The sequence below is a fragment of the Triticum urartu genome, chromosome 6A (assembly GCF_056163025.1).
Source record: "Triticum urartu cultivar PI428250 chromosome 6A, HENAU_Tu73, whole genome shotgun sequence".
NCBI lineage: Eukaryota > Viridiplantae > Streptophyta > Magnoliopsida > Poales > Poaceae > Triticum > Triticum urartu.
In genome coordinates, this window is record NC_141878.1 from 508,516,249 (window position 1) to 508,536,218 (window position 19,970).

At 44.5% G+C, this 19,970-nt stretch overlaps 4 protein-coding genes across 4 annotated transcripts; 3 read left to right on the plus strand and 1 right to left on the minus strand.

Annotated features, from left to right (window-relative positions):
- Positions 1–2: 2 nt before the first annotated feature.
- LOC125514472 (aspartyl protease APCB1) lies at positions 3–4,012 on the plus strand. The gene is made up of 9 exons (XM_048679813.2): positions 3–666; positions 1,885–2,002; positions 2,113–2,336; positions 2,444–2,680; positions 2,848–3,001; positions 3,078–3,160; positions 3,265–3,361; positions 3,487–3,559; positions 3,661–4,012. The coding sequence occupies exons 1-9, from the start codon at positions 101–103 to the stop codon at positions 3,774–3,776; spliced, it is 1,668 nt and encodes a 555-aa protein (XP_048535770.1). The 5' UTR covers positions 3–100; the 3' UTR covers positions 3,777–4,012.
- Positions 4,013–4,149: 137 nt separating this feature from the next.
- On the plus strand, positions 4,150–9,184 carry LOC147965958 (uncharacterized). The gene is made up of 2 exons (XM_087528530.1): positions 4,150–4,694; positions 6,350–9,184. Exons 1-2 carry the CDS (start codon positions 4,691–4,693, stop codon positions 7,186–7,188), a joined length of 843 nt encoding a protein of 280 aa, XP_087384656.1. The 5' UTR covers positions 4,150–4,690; the 3' UTR covers positions 7,189–9,184.
- Positions 9,185–11,499: 2,315 nt separating this feature from the next.
- On the plus strand, positions 11,500–12,600 carry LOC147965959 (uncharacterized). Its single transcript, XM_087530666.1, has 3 exons — positions 11,500–11,732; positions 11,883–12,194; positions 12,345–12,600. The coding sequence occupies exons 1-3, from the start codon at positions 11,500–11,502 to the stop codon at positions 12,598–12,600; spliced, it is 801 nt and encodes a 266-aa protein (XP_087386792.1).
- A 2,477-nt stretch (positions 12,601–15,077) lies between these two features.
- Positions 15,078–19,727, minus strand: LOC125516869 (aluminum-activated malate transporter 4-like). The gene is made up of 5 exons (XM_048682154.2): positions 19,240–19,727; positions 18,023–18,160; positions 17,208–17,480; positions 16,971–17,107; positions 15,078–16,880 (listed from the first exon to the last, which is right to left on the minus strand). Exons 1-5 carry the CDS (start codon positions 19,580–19,582, stop codon positions 15,723–15,725), a joined length of 2,049 nt encoding a protein of 682 aa, XP_048538111.1. The 5' UTR covers positions 19,583–19,727; the 3' UTR covers positions 15,078–15,722.
- Positions 19,728–19,970: the final 243 nt, after the last annotated feature.

The following is a 19,970-nucleotide window of genomic DNA, read 5'->3' on the forward strand; positions in this document are numbered from 1 at the left end:
TTTCCCCAGCCAGTTTCCTCATCACTTGCCCCCGATGGCCTGCCCTCCCCGCCGCCTCTGACCCCGCCCCGCCGGAGCGCCGCCGGGATCTCGACCGGAGATGCCGATGCCGCCGCCGCCGCCCCCTCCCCCGCCGCCGGAGCCCCCGCAGCTCCACGGCGTGGTCATCATCACCCTCCCGCCCCCCGACCAGCCCTCCAAGGGCAAGACCATCACCGCCTTCACCTACACCGACGAGCCGGGCGCCGGCGCTCCGGCCCCGCCGCTGAACCGGGGACCTCCGATGGCTACCGCGGGGAGGGAGGCCAGGCGATCGAGGCGGGCGGTCTCGCGGCGCGCGGGGGCGATGGTGCTCGTGCTGGGCGCGCTCGCGCTCGCGGCCTACTACAGCTTCTACTCGGACGTGGCCGTGCAGTTCCTCGGGATGGAGGAGGAGGAGGCGCAGAAGGAGCGGAACGAGACCAAGTCGTTCCTCTTCCAGCTCTACCCCAAGGCGCACCAGGGCCGCGCGCTGCGGGAATTCGGCAACATCAAGCTCGCCGCCAAGAGGGTCGATGACGGCGGCGGCAGGAAGGTCACGAAGAAGCTGGATGTCAAGGGGGCGACATCGGCTGGGACTAACTCCACGGTTCTGCTCCCGATCAAGGGCAATGTGTTCCCCGATGGGTGCGTACCAATTCTTCAGAAGTTTAATTTGACTCCAAGAGTAAATTTTACTCCGTTGCCTTATGATTCAATTTCAAGAAAGAGGGGGGTTGCTTTTGATGATCAGATGTACTAAAACAGGTTAGATCCCTCTTTGGGAGTGGATGGACAAAGCGAACTTTTAGAATTTAGATCCCTCTTAATGCTTTTATATCACAAAATTGGGTTCAATCTGATCCCAAGAAAATGTTTGGGTGATGTGATGATACTATTTTGATTTAGTAAGTACTAAAACAGGTTAGAAGTTTCGCTTTCAACAAATTGCACATTTCTGTTCCATATACTAGTAAATTATATGTCCATTGCCATGCGAGAGTTAAGATAATCAAATTACAACCAACGATCGGTATATTGTTACTTTATTATGATAGACAGATGAAATCATTTTAGGCATATGCGTGAAGTATAAGATGCAAAACTCGGGTAAAATATATCCAGTGTGTTTTGTCTAGGTGTATTTTTGGGTATATCATATTAAAATATTAAGAATAGCTACTTCTGTATCTGGAAAGATAAGTATGATTTATGAAGGCACATCCATAGCCATAAAGAAATAATGGATGATAGTTAGATAGAAAAGTAGTTAAGAGAGTCTAGATATGGAAGAGTCTAGAACAAAGTAGAAGTGTGTTTAAGTTTTGTGCAAAATGTCCATAGGGCTTAAGCCCAGCCATAGAATCTTCTAGGTAGTACACATGGCAGAATCTGGTGTAGTAAAGAGAATATCCAATGCTCAGCAACACTCGGATTGGCCACCTCTACCGTCTGATCGACTTCATCCAACAGTTGTTTTTCAAAGTTATTCGTACATATATGAAGAACTTAAGGTGTAGTTAGTTTAGTTGTACTGGTGTAGGCTGTAATGAGTATATACATCAAAGCTAGAAAGTCCTTTTATGTTCCAGAAATGCAATTCTGCTCCCAAGGTCATAAGCAGACAGTTCTTAAGGTCTGAGGATCTATCATTTTTAGTTAAGGCTACTATTTATGCTAATGTGTCTGATATATTTATAGCCTATTTACCAGAATAATCTCTATATTCGATGGACTGTTCTCTATCCATAAAAGGCTACTATTTATGCTAATGTGTCTGATAGTAAGCCATGCTCTCTTATTTTAGATTTCTATAAAGCTGGGTCTGCAGCTGTTGAGGCTAATATTATCTTACCCCGATTGCAGGCAGTATTACACATCTATCTTTGTTGGCAATCCACCAAGACCTTATTTCCTTGATGTTGATACTGGAAGTGATTTAACATGGATTCAGTGTGACGCACCATGCACAAACTGTGCCCAAGTAAGAAATTTAACAAATCTGGATGTTTGAGTATATCAGTTTGTGATTAGCTGCGCTATTCTATCCAAGTTTATTCAACTGCTCTAAAAAAATATGTACCGCAATTGCAGGGACCTCATCCTTTATATAAGCCAGCAAAAGAAAAGATAGTCCCTCCCAGGGATTTGCTATGTCAAGAGTTGCAAGGCGATCAGAACAACTGCGAAACATGCAAGCAATGTGACTATGAGATTGAATATGCCGATAGAAGCTCGTCTATGGGTGTTCTTGCAAAGGATGATATGCATCTAATCGCTACAAATGGTGGAAGGGAAAAGCTAGACTTTGTATTTGGGTACGGTCAAACCTTTTAGGAGATGACCCTTTTGCACATTCCTGATACATTAGAGCAAATGCTTTTAAATGATCTAAGTATCTTACTGGTTTTTATCTACCAAATAGGTGTGCATATGATCAGCAAGGCCAGCTTTTGTCCTCGCCAGCAAAGACCGATGGGATTCTTGGTCTTAGCAGTGCAGCAATAAGCCTTCCTAGTCAGCTGGCCAGCAAAGGAATTATTTCCAACATTTTCGGTCATTGTATCACTAGAGAAACAAATGGTGGGGGGTACATGTTTCTGGGTGATGATTATGTACCAAGATGGGGAATGACATGGGCTCCTATTCGAGGTGGTCCAGAGTAAGTTGCATCCTCCTTTTTAAAAGTTTATTAATTGCATGCACTGCCATTATTAGCATTTTTCTTTGGCTCCTAAATCACACACATAATGAACTTGTATTTTTGTTGCAACAATCCTTGAAAACCTTGCGCTGTTCTTTGATGATTTTGGTTTTCAATATTGTCAGCAACTTATACCACACAAAAGCCCAGAAAGTAAATTATGGAGATCAGGAGCTCAGCATGCATGGGCACGCAGGAAATTCTGTTCAAGTGATTTTTGATAGCGGGAGCTCATATACATACCTTCCAGAGGAAATGTATAAAAACCTTATTGATGCTGTAAGTCTCATTAATTATTCGTTTGGGTGAAGTTATCCGATTTCATTTACTAACTTTGTGTCTTGTAACATGTCAGATTAAGGATGATTCTCCCAGTTTTGTCCAAGATAGCTCAGATACGACATTACCTTTGTGCTGGAAAGCTGATTTTTCTGTTAGGTAATACTCCTGTAAGATGTCTCTTTTAGGGGCGGTAGTTCGACAGGCAAGCCCCGGTAAAAAAAAACTACTTTCTCTTTTTCTAATCATATCGGGATTTTCAGGTCCTTCTTCAAGCCCTTGAACCTTCATTTTGGGAGAAGATGGTTTGTCGTGCCGAAAACATTCACCATTGTTCCCGATGATTACTTGATTATCAGTGTAAGTCTTCTATGTATTTTCCATAAAATTCTGTTAGGTCTTGTAACATCGATCTGCATCTCTAACACGAGTTCCATGCTGAGAACTCATGCTTATGCTTATTGTTCTTGCTTGACTTATTCCAGGAAAAGGGCAATGTTTGTCTTGGGCTGCTAAATGGAACAGAGATCAATCATGGGTCGACCATAATTGTCGGAGGTATAGATTCTTCTCTTACCCCCCAATCGGTAATCTTGCTGTGCAGTGACACGATTAATTGTGTCAAACTTGCAATGATCATTTCTTGGTTCTCCATTCAGATGTTTCTCTGCGTGGCAAACTAGTTGTGTATGACAATGAGCGGAGGCAGATCGGATGGGCTAATTCAGAGTGCACCAAGCCACAATCACAGAAGGGCTTTCCCTTCTTCCTCTGACGGGCATTGTTGCAAAATATACATATGTAAGTGGCACAATAGAGAATACGGTTGGAGCTGCACTCTAGATAGCAGCTGCCATCAGTGCCGTATTTCATCTAAAGTCACTAGCCATGGTTCCCGCTTTCTGTTGTAATACTTGTTTGTAATGCACTGCATTGTTTGTATATACACAAGAATCAATGTATGTACGTATTATGAGCTGTAGATAGAATTTCAGCCTATATTGAAGTCAATAGCGCGTCTTGAAATTATGCAAAGCTGTGGTGCTTCCTAAATGACCTGATAACTAATTTTGATGCAACCAAAGGCTGTGTAGTTTCCAGGCCTAGCAAAAAGCTCCTTCAGTGCATGGTGTTCACTGGTATGTTTATCCATGGAGTACATGAACTTGCTTAGCGATAACCGATTTATACAAAAACTTGAAAAAGCATGAAAACTGGTCACTTAAGCCTTGATGTGGTAACAGTTTGATACAAAACCTTGATCAGCTGCCAGATCGGACACCATGTCATCAAAGTGGCGTGCACTTGTGCTCGTTCTTTTTTGTGAAAACCCCCTGATTGAATCACATATATTTCTGAGAAGTCCTTAACGATGAGATGAAATGAAAACTTGTAAAAATGGTCCTGTTTTGCCATGAAATAACACGTGTATGTACTCAATGTGGCTGCTCCCTCAAGAGCTTGGTGCCTCAATTTTGTTAGGTTTTTACCCGTATATGATCAGTTCATGTTCTCCATGATCCTTTTTTTTGCGAAAATAATTCTTGCATTACTCAAAGTTCAGTTTACATCTCGTTCAACAATCTCCAGGACCTTTTCCGGACCAGAGCCTAGCCAAACAGCAGTTTGGCATTGCAACCTACCAAAATTAGCCATGAAGTGACTAGCCCTATTACAATTCCGACGAGAATGAGTAATGCAAGAATCTCTCTCTCTCTCTCTCATACTGTACTATCAATGATCTCTCACTGTAAAAGCATATTTTGATTTGTTTCCAGCTCCTTATCATCTCTAAACAATCTGTTTCGATGTCAATGGGTAAATTACTCCATTGCAGTGCCAAAGAAATTCCTTCTTTCAAAGCCAACAACCCAGCTTCCAATATACTCCGTATATCTGCATGAGTAAAGGTGCCTGCATGATGTAAAGATGATTGATCCAGCGTGATCTCTAAGGATCATACCTGCTCCTGCATTTGATCGTGACACTGAACCATCTGTTTTTAATTTTACCCTTCCGGTAGTTGATTTTGACCATGATCCGGCTGTGCTCTAGGTCAATAAACATTGATGCACTTTATGTTTGTATTCCGGACAAAGGACAGATTTGCCCTTTACTGGATCAATGACCGTGGTATCTTCTATGACTTGCAAAGAGGCCAAGTAGCTTGCTAGGAACCGGACTGAAACATGTACAGGAGGCAATGGTTTAGAGTGCACCAATTCATTCCTAACATACCATATTCTCCAACGCATAGATCGTGTTTTTTGGCTGGAAATGATCTGTTGGTACCCGAAGTACATCTCCTTTGCATGATTTTGGCTAGGTCGGCTAGATGTGCTTGTTGGATTTTGGGAAAATTAATTCAGAGAATCGACTTACGTATAGCTGACCACAGTAGTGTAGAGGCTAGAGTCAAAATGCACTTTTGTGTGATTCGTGTTTGTGAATGCATCCAGGATGTTGCTGTAGAATGTAGCTTTTCTTAGGGGAAATAATTACTTTGCCTGTCATACATCTGTAGTCCAACCTCTTAGCAAGCGGCAAGGGTGTACTACAAAAATTCAGTCATAAGCTCCAGGACGTTCAAATATTCAATTAAAAAGGTTTCATCATAATAAACAATTCAAGATTATGAGCATGGGGAGCATAAACAAACAAAGCCAGTACATGGTTATAACACAAGCACATTCAACTGTGCTGAACAGAGCCTACTAGGATTCTCCATGCTTGAGCCGCTCAATCTGTCAACATCAAAGTGATCAACGACCACATTTCATTATTTTACACACACCAGTCCAAAAGATGGCCGTTATTCAGTATCTACATGCTCGTTACAATAATACTACAGATAACTGTATTTCAATGTTTAGGCTTTTTGTTCTCGGCTGCTGAAGTTTGAAATAGATAGCTCTGAATTATTATGTTTGAACATACTTTGGGGCAATTAATTTTTGAAAAGTGCATGGTGGGTTGGAACTTAAGGCTTAACTACTTCTCCAAACAGAGTTTGGCTTTCATGCTCTTCCTTCTCTCATTGAAATGCATTAAAGATTTAGTCACGAGTTTCAGAAAATGTGTCATATAATACATGAACTAGTCGTTCCGCAATCCTGATTCGCTAAAGGAAAAGTAAATAGAAAGAAAGTCAAGAAGTCATAAATTACGAACAGTGTCTACATTATTTTGTACAGGCCAGAAGAGACTAAATTGTTTTGTAATTTTTACTATTTACTACAACAGACAGTGTCTTTTGCTGTATCTTGTTACTGCAATTCTAACTATGTACTGCACCAAACAGAGGCTTTTTTCATGTGCAAATTTGATGTAAACTTCCTTTTTTTGCAGTTACTTCATGGGAATTTACACCTATGTTCTCAGTAGAATTTGAACACAATGGACTTTTCTGTGGATTGGGTGCTATTAGGCAATATGTTGGATGCACACATGTGTTCGATTATTGTCATCCTGATAGTTTGTCAACACAAGTTATGAAGGACTGCTTGGAGAAGATTGGATATGATACTTTAGATCCTAAGATGTGCTTGCCTGAGAACAAGTCAATTTTTGATGGTATGATTTGTGTGGATAATGATGAAGTAATTGCTGCAATCAACGCTCCAAGTAGAGAACACAAGACACTATATTTGCTTGTGGATGAGAAAGATCACATATGGTATGATGTGGTAATAGAATTGCCAACAAGAGCTAGACGGGGTGAAGGAACTTCAAGGATCAATGCTGCAACAAATATTGAAGAGCAAGAACAACATCCAGAGCAAGAGCAAGCAGAACCAGAGGTAGCGGAGCAAGCACATGAAGTAGAGGGAGAAGTTGAAGAGACTGACTCTGAATTTTATGAAAGTGATTATGATGTGGAAGATGGAGACAATGATCTCTTTGATGAAAATGTAGACAAAAATGTGGAGGATAACAATGTGCAGAATGAGTACATGGAAGAGGGGTATCCACCAGACGAGGATGATTTAATCCTTTCAAAGGAAGAGCTACAAAAGCTGAAGTATACTTTCAGGACTTTCAGTGCAGAGATTGACATGGACAATCCAGTGTTTAGGGTTGGATTAGTTTTCAGCGATATGAAAGAGGTGAGAAGGGTGTTGGATGCATATAGTGTCAAAGAGACAGAGTTAAGATCCGGAGAGCTAGAAATGAGGCGACTAGGATGAATGCATTTTGTTTAGAAGGTTGTCCTTGGATTTTTAAAACATCTAAAGACAACAGGACAGGGAGCATTGTCATTAAGAAGTACAATGGCAACCACACCTGTCAGTAGAGCTGGGATTCTTAGTGCTTGACTGTGAACTTGCTTGTAGAGAAGTACATTGAGCAATTTACCGAAAAAGGCTTTCACCCCACTTTATATATAAAGCACCACACATTGAGCAATTTAGGGATGACCAGAAGATGGATTTGAGCACCTTTGGGAAGAAAGTTCAAAGAGATTACAAACTACTCCCAAATAAGATGAAGTTGAGCAGGGCGAGAAAGGCAACACTGAAAATGACAGTTAATATCACCATAAGTACATGAACTTGCATAGCGATAACAGATCCATACAAAAACTTAAAAAAAGCATGAAACTGGTCACTTAAGTCTTGATGCGGTAACAGTTTGATACAAAATGTTGATCAACTGCCAGATCGGACGCCATGTCACCAAAGTGGCACACGCTTATGTTATTTTTGTTGCACAAAGCCCCCTAGTGTTATTATGTAGATGCATTATAAGGTCTTGCTCAGTTGCTTACAGAGAAGTTCATCAGGATAATATTCTCTGCGCAAGCGTTTTGAGAGCTAAATATTATCCTGATGGAAATCTCTTGAAGGTAGGACCGAAGAAGGGATCTTCATTTACATGGAAAGTATTGTTGTCGGTCTCCAGACTTTCAAAAGAGGGCATATTTGGAGAGTGGGATCGGGAAGTAAATCAATATCTAGGATGATCACTGGATACCGAGTAGTCCGTCCAGGAAAGTTATATCTAGAAAGGGGGTTTTCCTTCTGAATACTGTTGATGAGTTGATTAATCCATGGAGAGGGAGATGGGATGAAGATTTAATTTTGGACAATTTTGTTTCGGTTGATGTTGAAAGAATTTTGAGGATCCCTTTGAGCACAAATTAACTGAGGATTTTGTTGCCTGGCACAAGACTCGGACATACTCCTTTTCAGTCAGGTCCACGTATTATACTGAGTGGGAACACCAATTTGGTGCAAGAATCAGAAGAGTTGAGGTTGGACCATCAAAGTCTAACCCAGTTTGGGAGATTCTGAAGCTTCAAGTTCCTAGTAAAATAAATACCTTTGGTTGGAAGGCTTTACATGGGATGATATCGGGTATGTCAGTCCTTGCAAATCGTTGTATACCGGTATCTGGATAATGTCCTTCTTGTAAGGGGGGAGCTGAAGACTTGCGACACCTCATGTTTACATGTGTTTGAGCTAAAGAAGTGTGGAAAGCTTTGAGTCTTCAGGAAACGGTCACCCAAGCCCTTGTTTCGGACCGATTTGGTGGTGTCGTGCTTGAGAATATCCTCAGAGATCAAAGGTGTAACTCAACCACACTGCAACATCTTGCCTTCCAAGAGTCTATCTTGGTTGGAGCTTGGTACATTAGGTGGCAGAGAAGGGAAGCTGTGAAGGGCGAAGGTGTGGCCATTTCTTCCGAAACAACACTCTCCATACATGCGATAACATCCAATTATGCTGGCTCAAGGAGTGCGACCAGTGTACCTGATGTTAAATGGTCTAAACCTGCTCAAAATCTTTATAAAGTGAACGTGGATGCATACTTCATGGAAGATGGAAGCAGAGCCACAACGGCGGTTCTTCGAAACCACTGAGGTGAGGCTTTTACTGGGTTAACAACTCTCTTTACGCATGTGCTTGATGCCGCTACAGCGGAAGCTTTGGTGTTGAAGAATGGTATGGAGCTAGCGGGCCAGTGGGGATGCTCAAATGTGATCTTTGAATCTGGTTGTATTGAGATTATCCTAGCATGTAAGAGGGAAGTTGATAATCCTGAGTCCTTATTCTACTACTCTGAATGAGTGTTTTCATTTAGCTCAAAGTATTGGTTCAGTCTTGTACTCTCACTTTTCAAGGGAAGGGAACAAAATGACACACAAGCTTGCTAGGAGTTCCTATGATTCTAATTCTATAATTTCTTGGGAGGACGATCCTCCGCAGATTATTCTAGCTGAACTTGTTAGTAATGTAACAATTATTTGATTTAAATAAAGTATGACACAAGTTAAAAAAACTCTCATTTTGATAAATAAAAACAATAAACTATTTTTTCTAAAAGGAAAATCCGGTCGATTATTTGGGTAAGGTCTAACGTCCTACAGTTGGACCAAAAAGTCAAAAAAGCATTAGCACATGCTTAGGGAAATAAACCGAGCCCATTCAAGAATGTATCTGGTGCACTGGTGCTTGTGATGCTACCGGTGCACTGGACGCATTAGCGCATTTTAAAATGTTTCAAAAAATTAAAAAAATTCTAACACATTGGCATACCATCAATATACACAAAATTTTGTATGAAAATTCAAAACATTGCTCAAGATATAAAAATGGCAAATTTGACATCAGTGTGATAATGAGCCAAATCTAAAGCCTCACTTGTGTTATATACTATTCAATGTCGAATTTGTCATTTTTATATCTCAAGCTATGCTTCGAATTTTGATACGAAATTTTATGACAACATACATTAATATTATGGTGGTGTGCTAGATTTTTTTTTCATTTTTTTTGAAATATTTTAAAAAGTTCTAAAAAAGTTTGATGCACTGGTAGCACCAAATGGTCCGATGCATTTCTCCTCCGTGGTCTACGTACTCACTAGCCCAACTGATCCAAGAACCAACGTTGCCCATCTCAGCCTCTAAACCGAGTCAAGAACACAAAAAGAGTTAGGGTTTCTGCCTCTCGCCGGCGCCGCCGCAGATCCGCTCCTCTCCGGTGGCCATAGGGCCATGGGGCGCGGTGGATCTCGGCAAGGGCTGGCAGGAGGGCTCCATTTTTAGTCGTTTCTTTCAATTTTGCTAGGGTTTGTGTCCTGTTCAGGAAGACGAGACGGCGACGGCTTTATGAAGATGAAATAAAGGTCTCCCCGCCTAGACCCTGTTCCGGCGGTGTGTCTAGCACTGTTGGTGGGCATGTGGAGGTGTGTCTCCGGCGGATCTATCTTTGGTGGATTTGCTCGGTCTCGTCGTTGTTCGTCTACGTTCGTGTGTCTTCGAGTTGGATCCTTCTGATCTATGTTATTCTTCATCTGCGGCGGTTGCTGTTCTAGTGCGCTGGTCCTACGTGGCCTTAGCACGACGACTTCCTGACTGTCTACTACAACAAGTTGTGCCCGACTCCGGCGATGGAGGGGCAATGATGGCGGCGCGCCTTCGGTTCGCTTCAGTGCTTGTAGTTTTCGCTGTGTGGTCTACGGATCCGGATGTAATTATTTTCATTATTTCTGGTATTCGTTGTACTGCCATGATTGAAGATAAATAGATTGAAAATTTTCTTAAAAAAACCAGAGAGGAAAAAAAGAGTAAAGCAAGAGAGAGAAAACAAGACGACAAGCGAGAGAGAGAAAACGCGAGCGCGAGGCGGGCGTAAAACGCCGCGCGAGACGAGTGGGCCCTGTATGTATCCCGCCGCTCTCGATATAAGATGTGGAGAAAAGCAATTCTCCCATGTATGGAAGGTCCCGTGCATGGCTCAACCGTTGGATTTAGATGGAGACTTTGGAGTAGTTGTATTTCATCCATTAATGAACCCACCCTTTCCCATGCAGCACACTACACCCATGCTTTTTCATGTGATTCCAAAGTTTGAAGTCATTTTATCTTATGAACCAAAATCCCGATTTCACCTTTGTTTGCATATTTATGTTCCTGGTGACGAGGACTTTTAAACAAGATCACTATTCAATATATTTTTCATAATTTTTGAAACATGAATAAACCTTACGAAAGATGGTGAAATTCCATGAAACATGCATGGTGTAAAATTCTATGATATAGTCTGCGGAACTCATTTCATGTCAATTTGTTTCTATTAAGAACATCGTATACAGTTTTGTAATTTGATGAGCTTTATATTCTATAGTTTCACCAAGTTAAAAATTTCTTTAAAAAAATTATGAAAATATATCCATGATTGATCTTGTTTAAAAGATCTTCTTTTCAGGACCCCAAATATGCAAACAAACCAGAAATAAAAAATTTCATTCAAAAGCTACATGGTTTTAAAATTTCAGGCTCTGACTTAAAATGCATGAGTAAATATGAGAAGGGGAAGAATCAGATAAGGTCATAGGATGAAGTAACTATAGGTTATAGCCTCATAGGTAGTACGGTGGGACACTAGCATGCACGGGAGATCCCGTGCATGGTAGAAAAACCATTCTCGAGAGCTCTCTGCGTGTTCAATCCGCGCGCACTCCATAGTCCATACCCAGCCCAATCACCAGTGATGGATGCCTCCGGCGAGACCGCCGAGAAGCGCTCCGGCCCGGCGGACGACTCCGTCGGCGAGGCCGCCCACACGCTTTCTGGCAAGAAGCGCTCCCGCCCGGCGGACGACTCCGTCGGCGAGGCCGCCCACAAGCTTTCCAGCCCGCCGGAGAATCCGCGCGTGACGCGGCTTCGTCATCGGCGCCTCATCGCGTTCCTCTGGGACCAAGGCTTCCGCGACTCCTACAACGAGTACGGTACGCGCGCCTCTGTTCAAACTTGAAATTTCCTTCCTTCTAATCTAAGCGCAATGAAAAGCAGTTCAAAATTCAAATCAAGAACATATCAATGGCTCCCCAGCTAGCTTCTTTCCTAACGCTCGCTTGGCTCCATCCAATTCAGGTTGACGAACAAGACGCGCGCGCACATGAGCATGCGGCACCTGGGCGGCCTGGTCCAGCGGGGCCTGTGGCTGGACGCCGTCGAATACCTGGACAGGTACCTGCCGCCGCCCGCCAGTCCCATGAGCTTCCGCGCCCAGGTCCTCCGTCAATTCCTCCTGATGCACCACCGCTTCGCCAGCGCCGTCGACGGCATCGTTGACAAGGCCGTGCCCAGGAACTACCTCCAACTTGACAACGGCAGGGCCATCAGCCACGCCGATCTGAGGCTCCGCTCCATCTCCTTGTCCATACTCGCCGTCGACGAAGTCAGGTACTACGTACGTACCATGTAATTTCTGCATCCGCGCGCGGCCAAGATAGATTAGATTAACACCTCTGCCTTTCCATTCCATTACAAAAGAAGATAGATTAATTCATTCGTGCGGACTCACTCATAAACGTAAGTACGAACGGGACGCAGGGCCAACATGGACTGGGAGACAGTGCGGCGCAAGGCATCGCTTGCCGTCTCCAGGTTGGCTGGTTCTACTCCAGAGCTGCGAGGCTGCATCGCGCTGCCGGCCACCAGCAACAAGCTGCACCACGTATGTTCAACGAGACTGCAATTAGGGGCGGGAAAAGGGTTGTCAGCCAGTTGTATGTTCACATTTGAAAACAAAATCATTTTTTTTCATTTACATTTTAAAAAAATCACGAATATTTTCTTAAAATTATGAACTTTTTTAAAGGTCATGTTTTTTCCCCAAATTCCTGTTTTACTGTTTTTAAAAAATTAATGAACTTTTTCCAAATTTGTCAACATTTTTTCACGAACATATTTTTGTATTCGATGACTTTTAAAATTCGTGAAAACATTCAAATTTCCCACTCCTTTCTAATCCACGGACTTTTAAAATTTGCAAACAATTTTTTATTTCACCAAATAGTTTATAGAAAAAATAGAAAAAAAAGCCACAACATTTCTCGCGAGCTCTACATCGAGATGCCTCATACTTTCGCCAAGGAGATCCACTGTTTTACCAAATTATTCGTGCGTTCATTCATCAAGCCACGTGCAATGGTTCAAACATGTCAAACTACAAGCTGTAGCCCGAAGCCCAGATCCACCCGTGGACAACTTGTTTTTCTGTCTATCTTCTTTTTCACTTCTGCTTCGGTAGACCCCCCTTAAACACATCGATGGCTCAGATTATCCCATACACCTTCATAATTAAGGGTAAAATTGTCCTTTTTAAAAGTACGTTGCGAGACTTCGTATACAAATTGCACGGGCCGGCCCATTAAGCCACGTCCAATATAAGGAACATAAAAATATTAAGAAAAACGGATACCTGACGAATTGAACTCAAGACCTTACAGCTAGAGCCCTACGCTGCTAGCCAGTTCCCCACACAGCTGCTTGCATTATTTTGTAGTGCGAAATATATAAGAAGACGCAACAGTGTTCACATATAAGAAATATTTTCTGAAAAAAAGTTTGAAACTCTAATTGAAAAAATGTGATCAATTTTGAAATGCCGAATATTTATTGAATTTATGAACGGAATTTGACCTAATATTTTTTGAAATTTGAACAAAATTTCAAAACATGAATAATTTCCAAACATCTTTCGAAACATGAACAATTTTTAAAATTTGTTGTTTTACTTTTTCGTTATTGTTTGTCCTGTTTTCCTTCTATTTTTTATCTTTACTTCATTTTATTTTCTTTATTAAAATCAATGAACTATTTCTAAATCTTGAACCTTTTCTAGAATTCGTGAGCTTTTCAAATTTGTGAATATTTCTTAAATTTACAAACTTTGTTTTCATATCCATGAACTTTTTTGCAAGTAGTGGGCATTCCCATGGTAGGCATCCATGTCATATTTGAACGATTTCCGACAAAGTATGCAAGTTGCGACACGTCTGGCCATTTATCGGCCCTTTTTATCGAGAAATCTCCAGAAAATAAAAAAATTGTCGAAAACAAAAACAACTTGGTACGGGGCCTTTAATTGGTCATATAAGAGCATCCAATTGCCATAATTATTTGTTGGACCTGCCTACATGTTTAATTGTGTTAAGCTAGTATGAAGCTTGATAAAAGAAACATGTACTAACACCTACCACCGGTCATTTTTTTTGTTCATTGTTTTTGATATAGCTTACCGCTCATGCCAAGTGGTCACCCACCACCGGTCACTGTAGCATGAGAAAGAAAATTTTCATTATCCTGTAGTGAATGCATGGCCAATTTGATTGTTCGAAAGTAAAATATAACAGAGTACTAGTAGTTTAGCTCCGTTGTGTATAGCTGTAACACAGCCCCAACATGCCCGCAGTTGTGGTGCTATAAAACTCCTGCGCATGCGGCAGTCACGGGACAAGCACTACTTGGTCCATCGCGCAGCGGCCGCACGGGATGGACGGCGTGCTGCGTCCCTAATTTGATTTTTCCAAAAAAGAAAACTAAACTGACAAGATGCGCAATAATAAGAGCAGTAAAAAAAAGTAACTAGACACAGCAAGTGGGTTGTCTCAGTTGGTTATGGTGGTGAAAGAAAACTAAGAGGTTGGTAGATCGAATCCTACCTCTCACAACAATTTTTTGAAGGTTAAAAGAAGTAGAAGAATAATGGGCCAGGCCCAGGACGGAGGTGTGTGAGGGGCGGCCGATCTGCTATGTACCTCTTGTACATATCACATATCGTATAAATATTCCCCTAGAAAAACATATCGTATAAATATACCTTATGAACAAATGACAATACTATCCTTATACGGTTTGTGAGAGGGGTCTACCGAAGCAAAGCTCCTTTTTTTTTCCTGTTTTGTGCAACAACAATAGAGCCCACCCAATAACAAAAACAACAATTTTTTGAAGGTTAAAAGAAGTAGAAGAATAATGGGCCAGGCCCAGGACGGAGGTGTGTGAGGGGCGGCCGATCTGCTATGTACCTCTTGTACATATCACATATCGTATAAATATTCCCCTAGAAAAACATATCGTATAAATATACCTTATGAACAAATGACAATACTATCCTTATACGGTTTGTGAGAGGGGTCTACCGAAGCAAAGCTCCTTTTTTTTTCCTGTTTTGTGCAACAACAATAGAGCCCACCCAATAACAAAAACAACAATTTTTTGAAGGTTAAAAGAAGTAGAAGAATAATGGGCCAGGCCCAGGACGGAGGTGTGTGAGGGGCGGCCGATCTGCTATGTACCTCTTGTACATATCACATATCGTATAAATATTCCCCTAGAAAAACATATCGTATAAATATACCTTATGAACAAATGACAATACTATCCTTATACGGTTTGTGAGAGGGGTCTACCGAAGCAAAGCTCCTTTTTTTTTCCTGTTTTGTGCAACAACAATAGAGCCCACCCAATAACAAAAACAACCAAGACTAAAAAGCCTAGACCCAACTTAGACAAACCCTTATTTATCTACTGATGTACAATGATGTTATAAGTAGATGTGAGGTATTATCTCACATCTAGATGTGACATAGTGTTATAACAACGGCGATAGTCTAAAACTGCTAAATTGTACAAAGACGACGTTGTTTAGTGAGACCCTACTAAATGCGGTATAGTCCGCTATTCAAAAACATTGGTATATTACAGAGTATCCCTCTCACCCTGTTTCACTTTACTGCATGAGAGAGCATTTTATATTCTCCGATTTTCACATTTGTATTTACATGTATACCTTGTACAGTATATATCAGACCTTCTACATGCTTCTTTGGTACACCCAATTAGTCTGGCTAATTGAACAACATCGGGCTATCCATTTACCACCGGTCAATTAGTGTTTTATAGTCTCTTCTCTTGCCGTCCACATCATCTCTTCAGCCTGAAAAACTTTGTCATTCTGCCAAAAACACCAGTCTCCTCCTCCCTTGTTAACACGGATGGCTCCTCCACGGGATCCTTGAAGGCGGCCTTGTCGCTGAGCTCCTCGACGGCGTTGACGAGGTTCCCGAGCCGCGCCACGAACTCGATGAGGAGCGACGCGAAGGTGCCCAGAGACAGCGCGCTCGCGCTCTCGTACGTCCTCGCCTCCGCGGCGTCGACCGGCTGGCCCGGGTGGAACGGCGGCACCCGGTGGTGCCAGGACCCCTGGGGCTTGAGCGCCAGGCCGTCCGCCAGCGACATGGCCGCCCACGACGCCGCCGAGTCGAACCGGGCGAGCGACGTGCTCGACTCCGACTTGTGCACGTTGCCGAGGGCCGCGGCCCGGGCGACGGTCGTGGTGGACTCCGACTTGTGCAGTGGAGGGATGCTGACGCTGGCGGCCCGGGCGAGGGTCGTGCTCGACTCCGACTTATGCAGTGGAGGGACGCTGACGCTGGCGGTCCGGGCGAGGGTCGTGCTCGACTCCGACTTGTGCAGTGGAGGGATGCTGACGCTGGCGGCCCGGGCGAGGGTCGTGTTCGACTCCGACTTGTGCAGTGGAGGGACGTTGACGCCGGCGGCCCGGGCGACAGTCGTGTTCGACTCCGACTTGTGCATTGGAGGGATGTTGATGACGACGGCCTGCTCCGGCGGCGGCGGTGGCGCCTCATTTTCACTGGAGGCTCCGGCTCCTGCCTCGTGCCGGCTGCAGGTGGTGGTGGAGGCGGCGGTGTCCTCCCTCTCCCCCCAACGATCCGTGTTGACGAGGAGGTAGGACCGCTGGTCGATCTTCTTCTGCAACTCCTCAGCGGCGTGGAGGACCTCGGAGAGGATGTTGGGCGAGCTCAGCCTGGTCATGGTCTTCACCCGGTGCCCGAGCTCCCGCAGCACCTTGGCCGCCTCATCGCCCACCCTGTGGAGCTCGGCGCTGAACACCTGCCTGTTCTCCGGCGCCGACTGGATCTCCGACAGTATGCACCCGTGCAGCGCCATGACGGCGAAGGAGCAGTGCCTCAGCGCGCCGCCAACCTTGGTGTAGCTCTGCCAGGGGTACTTCATCATCTTGTATGGTCCGTGCGGTGGCTCCCATATGGCAAACCCCAGCTGCCAACACAGTATCACAAGTCACAACCATGTTAGAAACACGCACCAAAAACCTAGATTGAATGAAGCTTGAGCAAGAAGAAGACAGACCAGTGCTTCCTCTTGTGTCTGTGCTTCGACAGCCGCCCTGTACCCACTGTACAGAGGATCATCGGAAGCTTGGTACGTGAGAATCTTGGAAGGAACCCTTTGGTACTCCATGCATGTCAGGTATCCATCGACGCACCCTGCAACAACCAGCAACCAAAGCGGTTTTCGAGATCTTAGAAGCAAACCAGGTGGTGCAGAAGCAGTTGCCCACCAGCACCAGGTGGTCAATGCTCATACCTTCTAAGGATTCAGCGACTCTGGCGAAGTTCCTGGCCACCAGGTGGTGCAGGTCCTCTCCCGCCCAGATCGGGTATATGCCTATGTTCACCGCCAGGCTGACGGCGGCGCCGATGACGATGAGCAAGAACCTGCTCAGGGCCGTGCCGCCGACGAACTCCCCCGTGTTGTACCCGGACACCGTCACGTAGCAGAAGGTGAGCAGGAAGACGCGGAGCCCGTACTCGTACAGCTTCATCTTGGGGTGCACCTTTATCAAGGTTGTAGCGAATCCTGCAGGCAATCATATTATCATCAGTTATGAGAGATACGTTGGAACTTCACTAGTGGTAGGAGTACCAGTGCATGATGATTTGATACCCAAGCTTGTTTTGGTAGGGGGAAATATCAGGTGGTACTACCACACACATGCTCCCAGTTTGAAGATGTCAAATTTAGATGTCCCATGTGTCTACAACCTTAAAAATTCAGAACCAAATTCGAAAAACACATGGAGAGATAAAAAGGACAAATCCAGTTGTGAATAGTGTGGTTTTGACACTATTCATCCTTTTGTCTGTATTTTATTGACACTATTCATGTTGGATTTCTGTTTCGAAAAAAATATTCATGTTGGATTTTTTGTCCTTTTGTTTTTCTTTGTGTATTTCAGTTTTGATCTAAATTTTTTAGGAGTTGTAGACACATGTGTTGTGAACATTCGCAAAAAAAAAAAAACCGAGCATTTTGAAACAAGCAAATTTGAAAATTTCAAACTGGGAGTATAGGAGCATTTGAGTGGTGGTATCAGCTGATATTCACCTGGGAGTACTCACCAACGGCGAAGGTGGTGATGATGAGAAACACTATGTCCTGGTCGCCCATGTGCCTAGCCGATTCAGCAACTGCTAGAGCAAGCCCGCCTGCCGTCAGAGTCCCCAATCCCCTGTTAAGGCCTTTGCTCAAGGTTGCACCTGTGTGGAGAAGAAAAATAAATAAATCAACCACTGAATATGTGTACGGCAAATTTTAACATGGTCCCTCTTACCTTCTTTTTTTACATGTGAGGTAAAAAGGTAAAAGTCAATCAAGCCATTCATTGATGAGCACCAGGTAAATATGATCATAGCACATTTCTTTCTTGCCGTTTCATACTGCCTAAAAAAGAAGTTTCTTACTAGCGCTGGATGGCGAGTACCAGGTGGGTACGCGACCGCGTGATGCCATCGAAGATGCAAATGCTACGATGGTTCGAAACATCACCATTACCCTTTTAACATTGCTGATATTGGAAAATAATGGTATTGGCTAGGGGTAAGTCGACTGAAAATTCTATTTGGGTCAGTCGATCTGTTTCAGCCGTTTGATGCAAAACAAGTGGTTCAGATTGCTTCTTCAACCTCCAGTTCCCACCTTCTTCTTCTTCCCCAACATCCCAACCACTGAACGTACCACCAGCCGGACCGCTAGCCACCACCGCCTGCAGCCGGCAGTGCTCCCGCACCAACCTTGCCGCCCCACCTTCCCCTAAACCTCCTCCCACGGCCATGCTACCGCCACCCACAACCATCCCTGTAACTCCGACGATGACTAGTTTTTTCTGGCGAACCCGCATCACCCTTAACACCCTTAAGATAGATATAATGAGGTAGCCTGCCATCCTAAAATAGATAATAGGGTTGCCTACCATCCTAAGATAGACCCAGGGGCTTCTCCAGAGCCAACAACTGCTTCTTCCCTCCGAAATCGAGTGACCCAGAATGCGTTTTCAGGCGACTAAGCTAAACTGGAAAATAATACCCTAACTTCACCATCGTAGCGATCGCATTGCATTACCCTAGTACTATTTGCATGCTGGTGCATTGCTGATTTCTTTTGTGTCAAAAGTAAAGCTTTCTACTCCAAGAGAAAATATTGATCAACAAATAGACGAGGAGGCGGTGCATTAGGGCATAGCAAGACAATCGGACGTGTTTAGCTCAAGGGTCGCAGAAAAGAACCTTGATAGATTCATCGCGATCGGAAAGAGGAAAATAAAAGAAGAGACGCTGACCGATGCTGAACTCGAAGACGACGACGACGGTGAGGATGGCCCAGACGGAGTGGCTGACAATGTCGCTGGGCTCGCGGAGGAAGACGAGCAGCGTGATGAGCGCGAGCGCCGTGGCCACCTTGGCCGCGTACACGGGCTTCCTGGGGTCATTGCGCGAGAACGTCCACAGCTCCCTACCGGCCGCGCACACCGCCCCCGCCGCCCGCCGAAGGGGCCCATCGCCCCGCGCGTCGTAGTGGCCGTCGCTCCAGTAGGACGACAGCAGCGGCTCCGCGAGCCCCCGCTGGTCCAGCGCCGCGCGCAGCGTGCGCTGCTCCGGCGGCAGAAGCGGCTGCGTCGCCATCGTCGGCGAGGAGGCGGCGATCCGTCCGGGCCTCGGCGTGAGGACCCTCCTTGCGACAGCGGCGCGCGCGTACGTAGGACGCCGCGGGAGCCCGGGGCTCCGCCATGGTCGGAGCTATTTATTGCTTTTGTTGTACCGGGTTTCCTTCCTGACTTGTGTGGCTCGGCCGGAGTCCCGCCCTGGACTCTTGGTTGGGTTGGTTTTGCTCCCGCGTGCGCGCAACCGTATGGGTCTCGTCTCTCCGGCTGACTCGCTCGCCACCCGTCCCGTCCCGTACCTAACCGGCTAACCGTATGCGTTGGGGCGTGGTGGTAAACCTGTTCATTAAGGGCCTGTACAATGTACAATGGTAGGATATAGATATATATGCCTCATTACAAAAAGTAAT

Coding starts and splice junctions, on each gene's coding strand:
- LOC125516869 (XM_048682154.2), bottom strand. CDS start 19,582: ATGGCGACGCAGCCGCTTCTGCCGCCGGAGCAGCGCACGCTGCGCGCG. Junction 17,108..17,207: donor AGTCGCTGAATCCTTAGAAG/GTATGAGCATTG, acceptor TGGTTGTTGCAG/GGTGCGTCGATGGATACCTG. Junction 16,881..16,970: donor AGACACAAGAGGAAGCACTG/GTCTGTCTTCTT, acceptor CTGTGTTGGCAG/CTGGGGTTTGCCATATGGGA.
- LOC125514472 (XM_048679813.2), top strand. CDS start 101: ATGCCGATGCCGCCGCCGCCGCCCCCTCCCCCGCCGCCGGAGCCCCCG. Junction 667..1,884: donor GGCAATGTGTTCCCCGATGG/GTGCGTACCAAT, acceptor CCCCGATTGCAG/GCAGTATTACACATCTATCT. Junction 2,003..2,112: donor CATGCACAAACTGTGCCCAA/GTAAGAAATTTA, acceptor CCGCAATTGCAG/GGACCTCATCCTTTATATAA.
- LOC147965959 (XM_087530666.1), top strand. CDS start 11,500: ATGGATGCCTCCGGCGAGACCGCCGAGAAGCGCTCCGGCCCGGCGGAC. Junction 11,733..11,882: donor TTCCGCGACTCCTACAACGA/GTACGGTACGCG, acceptor CATCCAATTCAG/GTTGACGAACAAGACGCGCG. Junction 12,195..12,344: donor CTCGCCGTCGACGAAGTCAG/GTACTACGTACG, acceptor AACGGGACGCAG/GGCCAACATGGACTGGGAGA.